The sequence below is a fragment of the Lissotriton helveticus genome, chromosome 12 (assembly GCF_964261635.1).
Source record: "Lissotriton helveticus chromosome 12, aLisHel1.1, whole genome shotgun sequence".
Taxonomy (NCBI): Eukaryota; Metazoa; Chordata; class Amphibia; order Caudata; family Salamandridae; genus Lissotriton; species Lissotriton helveticus.
In genome coordinates, this window is record NC_136073.1 from 752,295,085 (window position 1) to 752,311,611 (window position 16,527).

Genomic DNA, 16,527 nt, shown 5'->3' on the forward strand with positions numbered 1-16,527 from the left:
AAAATCTTATTTGTGACTGCAGCAATTTGAAAACTATAAATAGTTTTTCCACCCTGATCCCTAAATTACTTTTCTGTCTGAGATAGTGCCCTGAATTATTGTGTGTTATTGAGACCAATGTTACTCTCAACTAGGATAACTTTAGTTTTGGGTCTATAGCACAAGCTCTGGTAAACCAATTTATCAATGTTGTATAAACAGATGGTCAAATTATTGTATTGGTTAGAAGGGCTGTCCCCAACTAGTAGCAGTTTTCTGTCGTCTAAGATTGGTATCTTACTCACTCTGTTGGGTCAGAGATGATGGTGGACCGATTTAAATTTTAAATATGGCAAGAGCTGAGACCGTCACAGCACAGCTTGAAAGGAGAGGAGTAGAAAGTCCCAATTTAAGCTATGGTATATAGGCGATCTAAAAAAAAGCAAACTGGTTCAGCAAAGCCAGCCACATCCTGCAGTGTTAATTATGAAATACATCATCAAAAGCTGGGAAACTCAGACGCATTAGCATTCTGACTCTACTTTAAACTACCATCCTTTGGGCAGTATCTACCATACCAAGCAAGGCTGTCTCAGTGTCAAAAACAGGCAGAAAGCCTGATCGATGTTTGTCTACCACGTTGATTTTGGCACAGAGGTTTTCTAGTTGCTGGGTTACTGTCTTCTTGGGTAATTTAATTTTTATTAAGACAACTGCTATTGGTCTTTAACCGCTTACAATATTCGGGCCCTTGTTATTTTTTTTAAAGTGACAGTTACTTGTTTTAGAGGAGCAGGAAGATTTCCTGTGACAATGATGCATTTAAAATGTCTATCAAGCAAGGAAAAAAAGAGGCTGAAAAACTGGTAATCAGTCAACCAAGGATTCAATCAAATAATACCCTGATAGGTTGGTTTCGAATTTCAGAGCAAAAGCATCAGTTTCACTGAAGCAATGTGATAAATGTTGCCTTTGAGTTATAAGGCAAGATCGTGATTTGGAGTCCAGGTTTGTAGTATAACAGGAAAAGTGGTCACCATCTTATCACAAAGTGCTTCAGTAAGATCTAAATCTGAGTTGGTCAGCTCTGGATATACCAAGGCATTCACAGTGCATTAGAGTTCACACAAAGTGTTGAATGCTGTGTCAATGTTTGAATGCATGGATATAGTCTCATCGTGACCTCTATCCATAAGTTTTCTTTAGCTTTTCTGAGGTTATGCTAAAGATGCTTTGATTAAGTAGGCGGTGAATACTATCTTAAGGGAAGCGTTATATGACATTTTCGGCTACGAAACGTTAAGATTCGCTTTTGCGGGTTGCCTCTTCACTCCTCTCAACCCTGAAATTTTGATCACCTCAAATGTGTTTGCTGGAACGTATGATTACCAGTTTCTCCTTTCTTTCACATAAATATGTTGGAGTAGAAGACAATATTACTATCCATGAAAGCCATCCTATCCTCCATGCATGGCAAGAACATGTTAATCCATTCAAACATATTACCCAGTGCTTAATGTGTACACAATTAAGTGTCAGAGCCCGGAAGGCCACTGCAGCCTGCACCACGCAATGCACCAGTGCTGCCATTGACAGTACCAATATAACACCTAACCATCACACTCCTACAAGTGTGACAATTCGGACTATTTCCGGCTATACAAATTAATTATCAATGCCATTTGACTTAATAAGCAAAGCTGTTGTGCTCTTGTCAGACAGTGCCACCATGTGCTCGACTATCACTAGAGCCGGTGCTGAAAATTAAGTGCTGGTGCCGAGCACTTGAAAACCACCGCCTCAAATTAAGCACTGACATTACCCATGTCCTACATCACCAAGCCTGAATGACCAACTCTCTGTGGTCTTGCAGTAAGCCCGTGGTTCATTCTCGTGGTGTGTAACAGCCAGCCGCTGCTTAGTAGAATCATTCAGCATTCAGCCAGACTTGTGGAGCAGACCGACTTGTACTTAGGTTGGTGTGGTCACTTTATGATTTTGCACCTTGATAAATGATGTAATTCATTCTTGCAATCCAATTTGCTGCAGAGCAATGGACATCTGAATATGTGTGCATGTTTAACAGAAATTCAATGTTATGGCGACCCTGAAATATAATTAAAAAAAATAAATTAGTGATTACTAGTGTGATTCACTTCCTTCCTCAATTTATGGGAGAGGAAGAGCAGGAGGTGTAAATAAGTGTTCAGGAATGTATGGTTAGAGTGGGAGACAAGTGCAAGGGAGGAGGACAGAACAGTAAGGTTGTGCGAAGTTGGAAAGCTTTCCACTGTAAACTTTTCTTCAGAAGGCTGCAAGTTTTGCATGCTGTGTAATTATTGTGAAGATTTAGGGGCACATGCATCATTGAAAATTGCATTCACAAATGGTGTGAATTGAAAAAATCGGCCGTTTGCGAACGCAATTTGAACTTTTGGGATGCATCATAATTTTTGTACTTTTCGCAATTTAAGACATCGCAAAATTGCGATTTCTTAAATTGCGATTGCATTTAAGGAATCTCACATTGAGATTCCTTAAATGCAATGCATCAAACTTAATAAATTAGCGATTTCGCTAATAAGGGGAGCAAATTACCATGAAGTTGACCTTCATGGTAATTTGCGAAAACGTAGAAAAATGCACTAAAGTGCATTTTTCAAAGTTCCATTTTACACACACACATGCCCTTGGGGCATGTGTGGGGCATGTGAGTGCGCAAGATGTACTTATAGGCAAATTTCAGGGGTGCAACGGGGTGTCCTTTTGACACCCTCATACCCTTGAAATTGCATTCTCAATTTGCTAAAATTCCTTAATTGCGATTTTCTAATTGAGAATCGCAAATTGAGAATGTCTTCCCATTCATTCCTATGGGCCTCTAGGCTTATAGGAATGAATGGGGAGGTATTCCTTAATTGTGATTCTCAATTAGAAAATCGCAATTAAGGAATTTTAAGAAATCGCTATTTTTTTAGCGATTTCTTCATGCATGGCCTTTTGCAATTCCTTATTAGCGAATCCTTATTTTTCGCTATTAAGGAATCGCAAATGGCATTGTTGATGTATGTGGACCTTAATTCCTAGTTAAAAAAAGAAAGCTCAGTGAAATTTACAAAACGTTGCAACCTTCACAAGGTCTGTAAACTTTGCAGGCACAACTTTTAATGTCACCACCAACAACAGAAGAGGCAGTCCTAAATGATTATTTTTCGGTGTGTTCTCTTTTGATAACACCGAGCAAACTCTGATTTTTTTTAGTAGATGTTGGTTCCAACACAGAGATCACATTAGTCTTTGGCACGTCGGTCATATCTTTGATTTATAAAAGGCAAAAACCACTTAGAACAAACATAGTTATCTTCTCTTTTTAATAAAAATAAAATGTGTAAATACAGCGTCATCGATTTAAAAGCATACATTTTTCGCTCTATGTTCTTTTTTTAACAAATAAAACTTTAGACAACAAAAATGGACAGATTTGCTTCACAGTGCTTAAAACCAAACACAGGAAAGATATAAAGCTTTCATTTCATAGCCCCGAATACTGAATAAAACAAGCAACTCGTCACTATAGCCAAAACAGCTCACACATACGCACAAAGGGAGAGGAATTTCAAAACGCAGTATCCCAATCACAGACATTTGATATTAAGTGTGACTTACATTTGACGTACTCTGGAATTTCCAGGAGTCCGCCGCACCTTCTGTTGGGGAGAAAGCTTCGTGAATCCGGCCCAATGTGGTACATTCTTAGGGCCAGATGCAACAAAACCCCACAGGGCTACCAAATATTTAATTACCGTAAGAATGCGTAATAATGTTGGAGTGTCTATGCCCATACAAGTTTAAGCTGTGCGGCAGAGGCACTGAGAGATTGACAGATTTGTCTTACATCAAATGGAGTCTGAAGTTGGTGACCAGTTACTTGTACCCAAAGCGCTGTCTGCTTAGACATCAAAGAGATGGCCATTTTCTGTTGTTCCCTCAATAATGAAGACTAGATTTTTCCTTACAGAACAGTGGTTCAAAAAGAATGTCTTCTTTTTTTGGCATTTAGGTTCACACTGCTAGTGCATGCATTTTACTTATGTTGTCACATCCTTTTTCCTGGTGATAATGTATATTGTAATATTTTGTAACTAAGTGACGGTGACCTGAGAAAGCATCTTACCCGAGATCAACGTTTGGCCGAAACTCAGGTGTGGATATGCAAAGGGCAGTAGAAACAAGCGGAGAGAGTTAGTGCATCGGCAGTATTTGTGCAGTACGGGTTCAGTACCTTGACCAGAATGTTGGCATCACTTACCTTTCATTCTACCAGGTGGGATGAGTCCATGGACCTTTCATAAGTACCCCAGCCAATGACTGGTGTGGCAGGATGGGGACATGTTTTGATAAGATTAATTGGCGACGAGAATTGCCAGATCACACCATATTGGCAGCACACCATGCTTCCAGGTCTGGACTTTCTTTTTCCCAATCATTATTTCCTGGTGTGTCAGTCCAGTTGGTTCAACTGAAATGCACCAAGGCTGTAGCTCCTTTATTAGGTTGTTTAATGAAGGTCCAGACCTCCAAGCCGGGTGGCTTTCTGACATGGAGGCTCTTGCAGCCCTTCGAAAGACCTCACCCTTCCCACGTTTATGTACAAGGGCAGTCTCTGTTATGGCAGTATGCCTATTTATTCTCTTTATAACGACCCCTGTCTTGCTGACATGTTTGCCTTCCCTCAGTTCGGTGCCTTGATATTTGTACATTCACTCAGTATCAGAATATTGCTATCTATGTTACGGTCAAGAGATCCCCAGGGAGTGGCAACGACTTAAGTGCTCTTCTATATGTATACATTTATGTTCCACATATTGTCAAAACACGTTGCCATCCTGTACCCTCACCCCTTCCCCTTGGTGGATCAGCTTCTGGCAGTGAATGAAGGAGTTAGTGCTTTTGTGCTAGTGGATGCAGATTATGAGTACCTGCACTAAATTTTATCAGACTATGTTTCAGACCAAGAGAAAGGCATGAAAGGGAGAAAGAATGAAGAAAGAAAAGGATAGAACAGTGGTAATAAATGCAATAGTGGGAACACTCAGAGCTTCAAGAATAAGATAAAGAGGCATCAGGTGTAGAATGGTGGAATAAAAGAGGACTAAGGGGGATCAGGACTGGGGAGTCTTGGTATTCAACATCCTCTGCATTTGCCAGTGCCAGAGCGGGCTCTTAGGAAAACTCTTCATGTCATTGCACCAATGTTTTTTTTTTTTACAAAAAATTAAGCTGCTAATGGGGCTACATATTACATAAGAGAAATAAGCCATAACATGGCATGTCCCCAAAGACCCTTGCCAAACTGGTAAGGTGTTATTTCAACTAAATCTGTTTTTTTTTCTTTGTATTCTAGTACTTGCTATTTTTCTTTTCCCATAGCAGGCCCAGCCACAGGCAGCTCTCTGTATGAATCTGTTGGGTGACAACAATTAAAACTGGTGCAACACCAAGGCCACATATGCAGTAAAAACCAAGTATATGCCAGTGACAAGATGCACAGGGCAATCTGCCAGACCAAGCACTTATGCTAGACTACCAGGGATTTACTTCCCCCAAATGGCTCGTAAAGCAAAGGCTTATAATGAAATCAGAAATTTTAATTAGCAAATACTCTCCTTAAAAATCTTTGTCCGTTTCAACTGTGTTTTCCTTTCCCATAATCTTCCTAATAACTTTCTTTAGTGCCAGTTCCCTGTACAATTTCAACAATTACATCTATCGAAAACAAGCATGATGGAGATAGCTGCAACATTCTTACGCACCTGACGCTTTCAAGTGTAAGATATAGACAACTTGTTGTGACATGTCATATCTGGCTTGTAGTCAAGTTAGACACCCATAAAATGACACCTTAATTACATCTAATGTAAGTTGCTGGCACTGTTAACACCAGAGACCTGTTATTACGCCATCGACCTCAGACCAGGAAGTGCTGCGACAGAAAAACTGCAAGGGTTGTGTATCTACTCTTAAGTACTAGTCAGAAGATGCCCATACAGAGGTGGGAAATAATGGATGACAAAGGGTAAGATATAGAATTCTCTACTATATGGTTTCTTGGGTAAATTTCAGATACGCACATTTATATTATATGCTACCTGCCATTGTCCTCACAGCGTCGATCAAGTTTGGTCCCTTCTTTTCCTGGATTCCATCGTAGACAAGAGTCTAGTACTGAGTGTGTGCTGTAGTAAGTAGCGTTGTTGATTATTAGATGCATTTTTATTTGAAGCTGTGGACTGAGCTCTAGTGAAGGTGTTTATGTGGCAACTAGGTGAATTTGCTTGGCACATTGGCCAGATATGTATGCTCATTGATTGAATCATGGTACTGGGTGGCGCTATCTGTTGGGTTTTATGGATAGTTTTGAGTGGGTGTCGTGAGTTCTTTTCGGAACTGAATTATCACTCTGTAGGTACAGGGAGAGACTGCCTTCTTTTTCTGGGCACTCATTTTTCAGGGGTATTGATTTGAATTGTTGTATAGATGAGAAATTAACAATCAACCCGGATGAAGTGCCTTGATGTGCTTTTATAAGACAATTTAAAAAGATGAGATGTTTAGATTTAGTGAATAAATTCAACCACCTGGCCAATAGATGATTAAATTCAGAGATCGGTTCCTAAGTTGTAATTTTCTGGAAACGCAATCAGGAGTCCAACTGAGTTCCAAGTAGTCTATGTTCCAGTGTATAGTAATTGGACCATTTAGTAGAAATTAGCAACCATGTTGGTGAGCTGAGACTGACATTACAGAATAGTGTAACATAACTACTGACAAGGAAAAGTTATGCATAAAATACAATCTGTATGGAAAGTGCCAGAGATTGAGCAGTCTAGACACAAATTTGCGAAGCCACACGCTCTCATCGCTGTCCTCTAAAAACAGCTCTTTCCTGTGGTTTGCAGACCTGCACCCGGCACACTTTCAACAATCAGGAAAACAATCAGCTGAGAATCTTTTTAAAAGCATCCTATTTCAAATTGCAGATAGAAGGTTCTTATATAAAACTCTGATAACATGATGACATACAGTTCAATTCCAAAAGGGGACATTGTTTACAGACAGTCTTCCCTCAATAATACTGATAATGGGCAATAACAATTTGCTGTGAAACTGAATAAGGGTTGACGTGCTCGCTGGGAAATTGGTAGATTTCCCTACAGTTTGACAATACTGATAGGTTGTGGCAGTCAGTCCCATCACAATGACCCTGACCTCCGCATATCTGCGGCTCAGCCATAATGATCTACCCTTGGTGACAAGCTCCAGAGACATATATTGGCCAATAAGCCTCTCAGTGGCGATTTCACATTTGCGCCTGTGAGGGTAACCGTTGTTCCTTGTAGCTGATGATAGGTACGCATAGAAACAATTGAAAAACTGTCTTTCAACATTCAAGTTTGTTTTGTAACATTCATTCCAACAGTCGTGAAATCCAGGGCTTGAAAGTTTCCAGCCGAAGAAGCACTGCACTATGTGGAGACTTCTATTTTAGAATAAAGTAATCAGACCGCTGCTATTTGCGGCTGGCCCTTATTATGCAAGAGCACTCTAGTGCTAGTGCCCTAGGTCAGCAGCTCCGTAATGTTAGGAAGGAAGTGCAGACTTCATATTTGCAAAATTGACTGGCTCAGGGTTGACAACAGAATTTGGCATTTCGGTCACTGTTGGCACTCTGTCAAACTCCCCTCCCACTACAGATCAACGAACTGCAGCGAACAGTCACAAGGGCGAGAGCCTTACAAGTGCCTCTAAAGGTAACTCAGATTGTGCTTTGAAGGACGAGAACTCTCTTCCCCCCAACATTGTTCCAGAAAATTGCACTTGAACACACAACATATTCCAAAAGGATTCTTCCATCTTGAGTTGGGATTAAATTGGAACCACCCTTGGAAACAACAGTATGGCTTCAAGCAAACCATGTTGTGCATTTCAAAACACAGACGAACACATATTTCAAGGTGACGTGACCTTATCATCGAAGGATACCCGGCTCACTCTTACTTGTTAGCATAGTCTCTTGAAGCATCTCCATTTGAAGCAAACAAAGGCACATAATTGTTCTCCATGTCCTTCTTCTCACCTTCCATTGGAACGCAACAGGACTCGACATTATCTGCACTTTCTGGGCAGTTGCCACCCTTATGTTCAACATTGTCCATTCTGTGGTCACTCTTTAGCGGGGTCTTCTCCTGTGGCTGCTCTCTGCTGCCGTTCTTTGTGATTTCTGGGGTACTGCAACCCTGAACTTTGCTCTTGGATCTCCTTCTTTCACAGTAGTAGTAGAGTCCCAAGACCAGGATCCCAACTAACGTCAAGCTCAGCATAACAGTAACTGCAACAAATTGTGCCCAGTAATTGCCGACAGGAGATCTCCAGTCCTTTCCTCTATTATTGAATTCTAGGTTGCCATCCCCAAGTTGACCAGACTCGTCGTCACGACCCAGAAGCTTTGCTCCATTCACGTCCATGATCATGTATCGAGCTACTTGGTAAACGAACCCCATCTCGCTTGCCCAGCACTCATATAGACCTAGCGATTTCTCATTTACAACTATAACCAGATATTCTCCAGAGATGATAGGCGATTGCTGGGAGGCGCCATTGATGTGCTGAGTCCAGCTGTAGTTTGCAAGAGCAGACACATGAGGGCATTGTAGTTGTAGTACAGAATTCATTGTGGCTGTAATATTTTCATCTGCAAACAGAAGGTGACAAGAACAATTGTTATATTTCAAAGGCTTAAGACAAAATCCTTCTTAATTTGATCAACAAAATACCAACTATATTATCAGCATTTGTACACTGAGCTTTAGCAATTTGCATGGCTTTGAATTGTTTAAGAAAGAAATTCTGTTATCCACATTGAAGTACAAGCTAATAAATCCATTTCATATAAAGTACTTTCTACTAATTAATGCCACTCTGGAGAAAGAAAGAGTTGCAATAAATTTGGTGCAGATAAACTCAAGTTATTCCAGAGACAACAAATAAGGACCCATAATAATTTCACGTTCACCTGGGTTTGATAATGGCAAGCATGGGTCTTATGAAGAAAGATAACATTCCGTCCATCTGAGGGATTTACCCTACTTGGCCTGACTCCTTTCCTGTCCTTATGATCTTTTAGCATCACCTTCATAAAGAGATACCTCATAACCTCTTATGAGGCCAACTTTACAGTTGTCAAGAGGTGATCTATTATACAGAATAAGATCAGCTAAGTGAAGGCACTATATGTGTTGTTTACCTGATATATGAAGCTACAATAGTCCAACCAGTGTTTACCTGTCTCACTTTACAAAACATTTCCATTGATAGACATTTTTTGCCCACTGAAGCAGTATCCCAGAGCTAATCGTTTCATGTTAGACTTGCCTCAAGCATTAACACTCAAATCAAGTCTAGTGCCTTATCTCTATAAGGATTTATCGTAGAGGGACATGCATCCTATTCACAACTTGTTTGATGCTTTGCTTGTCCTATTGCAGACTGTTTAAGTAATACTGATCTCAGATATTACTGTAGTCCCATGCATTAATGAACATTCATTATCCTCTGCTCTCTCCTTTCAGATTGGCTGGGATCCACAACAGCCTCAAGTAACATTAGACAACCACATGAAATGTTGCTTTCATTTCTACCCTGTGCTGATCGCTCTATGTGCCTGCTCCAAACTACTATCAATGCACTACACATTCCTACCCATTTCTGTTTTTCATGGCTAAGTGCATGGTTTGGGATTGTCTTCTTTGTGATTTATGGTGTTCAGTGATTTATTATTGTTATAGTGTCCATGAGCTGTTAGTTATTATTTTAATGTGGTTTAACTTTTGGTTGTTTGGTTCTGTGCCCAGAAGCTGCATTTATTGCCCCTGTTGTGCATTATTAATAATCTAAACTACCTAAATTGTGCTTGCCCTTCCTTTATTTTATCACTTTTTTTGGATTTAACTACTCTCCTCTTTTACATTTTAGAAGTGTTTTGTTTCACATTCAACTTCTTTCACTTTTCATTAAAATGTGCATCCTTGTCACTACAGTCACCCTTACTAAATGCCATACTCCATTGACAAAGAAAACATACAGTGACTGTGCATAGCATTTTCCTGGCTCTCTGCAACGGATGGCTCTGTACTTTATGTGTTAAAATTAAAGTGAAGAGCAAGTTGGTTCCGCAAGCAACAGTCAGGTTAAGCATCATGTCCCTGTACTAACAATGTGAGAGACAGGTGTCAGAGTCACCTGTTTTAAAATGGTATATTTCACAATCAAGCCCTGATTAGTTAGTAGGGGAATAGGGTGGAAAGTTATTTAAGGATACATTTTAAATTTTTTGTTTAATTAACTGTTTAAGATAAATATTTAATTGGTAAGTAATTATGTACATTGTTTAATAGCTTGTTATTTTAATTAAGTGATTTGGGGAATTAATTTTTAAAGTGTTTTTCCTATAGTGTAATTACAAATTTATAATTTAGGAGAGGATTGCTTGGTTTGTAGGGGAATAGTGTTAGTATTTATTCAAATTATATATTTTTTTACAAATTAAATTATATGTTAATTTAATGCTTATATGGTAATTAATTACGCACATTATTTAATTGCTTATATGTTATGTGAATTATTTGCTGTATTTTGATTAATTGTTAGTACCGTATACGGGGCAGAACTGTGGGCCCATAGCTTAGCTAATGCCCTTACTGTAACAGAAAATAAATTTATAAGACAAATTATGAGCCTGCCCAAAAACACACCCCTAGTACAACTAAGGATGGATTTGGATATCCTCCCAATTGAGGACCTAATCTCCTCATGCCCATTGCTATATTGCTATATTGGCGACGGCTGTGGAGTACTCCAGAGTTGGGTCACTATAGGGAGGAATTAAAAGTGGTAATGTCAACTATGGGGGCTGGTAGTATACCCTGGCTGTCCTTTGTTAGGGATACCTTTCGTGCAATATGGAGGGAGGACCTATGGACCGTACCTGAGGAATCTTGCCTAGCTACTACAAAGAAATCTTTAGCTAGTGCTTTGAAAGAGTACAAATTGACAAGTATTTTACAAACAGTTAACCCCTCTAGTTTAACCTATGGGTGTCTGGATTTTAAGACCCAATATAAATTTGAGCTGGTGCTGGATTCAATACACTCGCCATTAGCTAGGAAGCTGTTTTTGCAATTTAGATATGGAACGCTCCCGCTCCATGCGATAAGCAATAAGTGGATGGGCGCTACCCCTTGCCGATGTCCTGGATGCCTAGTGGAGGAAGAAACAGTAATCCATGTGTTGTTCTTCTGCGCGGAATATAAGTAGGCTAGGCCTAAGTGGGTTATCCAACTCTGTAGAAACCTGGGTATTAGGAATTAAATAGAATTTTATAGGATCCTAAAATCTGATAATAACCGGGTTTCAAAATTTCTCTTTGCTATGTGGTGTAAACGAAGGCATTTATAAAAATAGTGATATGATTATAAATAATACCAGCTTTTACTTGTCATTTTTTGTGATTATTGCACACTGTAATTACTAAGCCTGTACATGTAGGTATTTGCTGATTAATTCATGTGAAAAATAGTAATACCTGCTAACTCGCTGCTATTTCGATCCTGGGCGTTGTAAAAAATACTGGATGTGAATTATCTTTTTTCTTATTTTTAGTTTAAATTATATTTTAATGTATGTTTTAATATTCCAAATTCCCATAATGATGAATTTTTAAATTTCTACTTCCCAATGGGTGATCTTATATTCCAATGATTATTAACCAGTGCACTTTATTATCTTGATCTTTTCCTTGATTTGGATTTTAATGTGTTGTAAATTTAAATGTGCTTTTATGGCTGTAAAGTTTTTGATGATGATGATGATGAATTGTTAATTCGTTGATAAGTGGATTTAAAATAAACTTTGTAAAATGCACTTTTTATTTAATGTTGGTTTTAATTATACTTGGTTTCTGTATTATTATTTTAATGTTATTATTGCCTATAATTGATAGTATATACTTACAATATAATAATGATAATAATTAATAATATAAATATATTAGAGTTTATAATGATCATTTTTTTAAAGTTGCTTTTGGTTGGTGGTTTATTTGGGTGGTAGGGAGGTAAGTGTATTTATTTTACATATATTTTGTTTTGTATTTATTACATTATTTTTTATTAATATTTTCTTTCTGTCCATTACATTAATTGTATTTATTCTCAAAGCATATGTTAATTTTTTTTATATAAGTTTAATAATTTTATGCTGTGAGGTATTAACATGTTTTTTTTTCAAATGAACATGGAATGGTATTGTAACCCTTCCTAAGTCAACACTGTCCGAGCTTTTCCTTATGCTGGAGTGGAAATAATAAACCTAACCCCTCCAAAGTCCAACCTTTCCTTACTGTGGAGTAAGCATAGCAAATCTAACCCCTCAAAAGCCAACATTCCTGATTTTGCTTACATTGGGGTGGGACTAGTAAAATGAATCCCTCCAAAGTGCAACACTTTCCTTATGGCTGCTTAGGCTGGGATTGAACTAGAGAAATGAACCCCCTCAAAGATCAACACTATCCCCTGCTTTTGCTTATGTTGGAGTGGGAAAAGTAAATTTAACTCTTCCAAAGTCCAACATTTTCCCTTTGTTTCACTAAGTTGGATTGGTAATAGAAAATCTAGCCCCTCAAAACTCCTACACTCTCCCTGATTCTGCTTATGTTGGAACGGGAATAGTAAATCTAACCACTCCAAAGTCTAACACTTTTCCTACTGTTGCTTACATTGGAGTTGGAATAGTAAACCTAATCCCTCCAAACCCCAACACTTTCCCTACTGGTGCTTAGATTAGAGTGGAAATGGTAAACCTACCCCCTTCAAAGTTCAGCATTTTCACTCCTGTGCTTACATTGAAGTGAGAATAGAAAATTTAATCACACCAATGTTCAACATTTTCCCTGTTTTTAATTACGTTGGAGTCAGAATAGTAAATGTAACCTCTCCAAAGTTCAACACGTTCCCTTCTTTTGCTTAGATTGGAGTGGTAATAGTAAATCCAACTTCTCCAACATCCTGCCCTTCCCTGATTTTGCTTAGGTTGGAGTGGGAATAGTAAATCTAATCTCGTCAATCTCCAACATTTTCCCTGCTGTTGCTTAGACTAGAGTGGGTATAGTAAATCTAACCTCTTAAAGTTTATCTCTTTCTTTACTGTTGCTGGCTTCGGAGTTGGAATAGTAAACCTAATCCAGCCAAAATCCAACACATTTTCTACTTTTGCGTAGATTGGAATTGGAATAGTAAATCTAACCCCTCAAAAGTTCAACATTCACTGCAGTTACGCACGTTGGTCTGGGAATAGTAGATCTAACCCATGTTTTAGGTCTGTAGTTCCAAGAATTTGTCACTAGTGTATACACTGTCACTTAAATTGACTATCTGCCTCCCACCATTCATTTGGTATTGACTCAATGTGTTGCATTCTTAGAAAATGCATGATATTGATTGGACGAAAGTTACTCACTAATAGCTCCTGAGAAACATTTCACTTGGACCTGGAACCTTACTATTGCCCAGAGTCACATGGTGCTGAGCTGCCGCCAGATTGAACCGTGAACCCTGTGCTCCAAAGTCAGCAGCCCTGGCCGCTACACCACACCTCTCCTCTATTTGTGAGTATTTAACATATACAATATTAGTAAAGTTAAAAAGTCTTGGCCAATGCCAGACCTAAAACACCACCTCCTCAATAAATGTTAGTCTAGCAATGCCAATAGCTTAGAAATGAAAGTTAGCACTGGACCAGCATTGCATTATCTTGCATCGGTCACAGCTCTGACCAGTTCCTAGCTAATGCTCCTAACCTAATACCTCTGATCTTAAGGAATGCCTGCTCAAAGTTGCTATCCATGAAGGGGCAAGTGACCAAAAGGAGCCACTTGGTCATCCAATTAGAGTGCATTCTTGTTAGCTGCGGTAAATGACAGTACCCACAGAGGGTACTGCTAAGAAACTATTATAAGCTTCAGAATCTCAGGAATAAGCCTCACACTTCTACATTCTGGATATGTGATGAGGTTTCTTAGCTTGTGTGCCCTTTTTTCCTCTGATGTGGACTGTCTAATTTCTTGCAACCTCCTGCCCTCCTCCAGCCTCACAACCCTTAAATACCTTTAATCGAAAAGGTGCATTAGAACTGAATGGATGGACTCATTGGAGGTTGAGGATTATGGTAGGCTCAGATTAAGTTAAGCAACCTAACCATTACTTTTTTTGCTTTCCTGAGTGTGACACCCTACGTATGCCCAGAAGTGAGTCCTGTACTCACTGTGCCATATGATTAGAGCTGTACCCTACTGAAGTGGCCCGAATAGTCTGAAGCGAGTGTTAAGTTGCTTGTGTTTCTGGTCAGAAAGGACCGGGCCTGGCAGTTTGGGCTGAACTGTTCCTAATGTAGCATTACAAAGACTGATTAATATCTACGTGGCCCCCCTTGCGAGATTAGTAAGATCACAGGGGATGGAGGTGGTGTCATCCGCCGACGACACCCAGATTATGGTGTCCCTGGCCCACTCTGTGAGTACATCCGTGTCCAACTTTAGGTCTTGCATGCAGCTTGTTGCAGAGTGGATGATCCTTAACTCCCTAAAGTTGAACGGTGACAAAACAGAGGTCCTGGTCTTTGGTAAGGACCAGGACGTGTGGTCGGGGGAATGGTGGCCCTCATCTCTTGGCACCTGCCCCATTCCCGCCCAATCTGCCAGGAATCTCGGCGTCATCTTCGACACCTCCGTCTCTATGGAGCTCCAGGTAAATAGGACAGTTGCCACCTGCTGGGGAGTTATTAAGACCCTTAAAAGAATCCTTCATTACCTTTCCCCCCAGGCACGCAGGCAGATCGTGATCGCTCTTGTTGGCTCCAGGCTTGACTATTGTAATTCACTCTATGCTGGGGCCAACAAGTGCCTTCTGCAACGCTTGCAGGTGGTGCAGAATGCTGCTGCGCGATTTGTGTTGGCCCTTCCATGGCTGTCATCTGCTACTACGGCAAGGAAGAGCCTTCATTGGCTCCCTATTCCTTTTAAGGTTTCTTTCAAACTCCTTTGCCTCACTTATAGTGCCCTTATGGCAGGCCCTTCTGATGCTCTTGGGTCTCTGCTTACCCGCTATGTGCCTAGCAGATGTCTTCGCTCTCTAGAGCTGAATCAACTGGTAGTCCCCCGTTTTAGGAAGGTCAGATGGGGGAGTAGGGCATTCTCCATCTTGGCACCCCAATTATGGAACACACTTCCGTTGGAGATCAAATCTCAGCCCTCATTGGATCTCTTTAGGAAAGCTCTTAAAACCTGGTGTTTCATTAAAGCCTACCAGTAAGTTCCTGTCACCTTGTTGACTCAGCTAGATATTGAGCTAGGCGCCTTGACGCCCACTGGGCTAAGTTGCGCGGTTATAAATCATATTTCATTCATTCATTCATTCATTAGCACACAGCTAGTGTCCTATCTGGAGTGGCATGGTAGGCAAAAAAACAATGGCCTGGATTACGGCCCAGAGTAATTACCAGTGACAGACATCAATCCAAGCAATCCACTCATCACCTTTTGGCTTTCTTTAATTGAAAGGGACATTAAAAATGTTCATCTTTGTTCCAAAACCTTCAAAAGATCTACATTCATATATTAGTACCTGTGACACAAACTAAAGCCTTCTCTGTTTATCGGCTTGTACAGGTTTCATATTTGTATGACTAGATCAAGGAGAACAGAGTGATGTATCCAACAATTCATGTAGTTGCATGGCCCTGCGAGAATGCCTGTAACATTATGTAAACAGAGCTTTTATAAGGAAAAGTGCAGATCTCTGGGTGCTTGCGGTTCTCTGATAATGGTAATGGAAGTAAGAAATTTTTAAAGCAAAGGGCGTAGGTGTTCAATAACCTGGAACATCTATCACAGAGATTGAGCTATGCCTAGCTTGCACACCTCTAAACAAGAGGTTGAGTAACTCCCCCATCTCCCTTGCGGATAGTGAAAGTAACCCATCTATGCAGGACTCACCTTTCACCAGGCCTATGTTTTGCAAGGAAGGTGGTCTTATGGACTTTGCTCTCGGGATGCAGGTCTTATTGGGATTTCCAGCTTCAATGTCTTGCAAAAGAATAGGTCTAAGAAGAAAAAAAAAACTTGTCACTCACCTTTTTGAAAAGAACAGTAAGCCTTTGAAAGAGCAGCACATAAACTGACTTGGTGACATTTTTCCAAATTTACAACGTAAATCATCATCATCAAACATCATAAATTAATATTTAATTAGCTGGGTAGCAGTCAATTCTCAGAGGGGAACTTATGCCACAACTAGTTAGACCTACAGGAAGGAACCTATAAACGGAGCACGATAGGCTCATTTAGGAATTGTAGTAAATCCAGGGCACCTCCAGTTGCCTGGGCGACTTCCATGCGTGCAACCAGGTACTTGATTATGGACTAGTGTGAGATATGTG

The 16,527-nt window shown here is 39.8% G+C and overlaps 1 protein-coding gene across 2 annotated transcripts in view; it reads right to left on the reverse strand.

Annotated features, from left to right (window-relative positions):
• Positions 1-3,333: 3,333 nt before the first annotated feature.
• The window catches only part of SEMA4A (semaphorin 4A), a 124,450-nt gene continuing 111,256 nt past the window's right edge, over positions 3,334-16,527 (reverse strand). For both annotated transcript variants that reach the window (XM_078670290.1, XM_078670291.1), the window contains exons 14-16: positions 16,085-16,191; positions 5,636-8,731; positions 3,334-5,465 (exon numbers count right to left, since the gene is read on the reverse strand). In XM_078670290.1, coding sequence (XP_078526416.1) covers positions 8,034-8,731; positions 16,085-16,191 — 805 coding nt within the window. In that variant the 3' untranslated portion in view covers positions 3,334-5,465; positions 5,636-8,033. The remainder of the gene's footprint in view (positions 5,466-5,635; positions 8,732-16,084; positions 16,192-16,527) is intronic.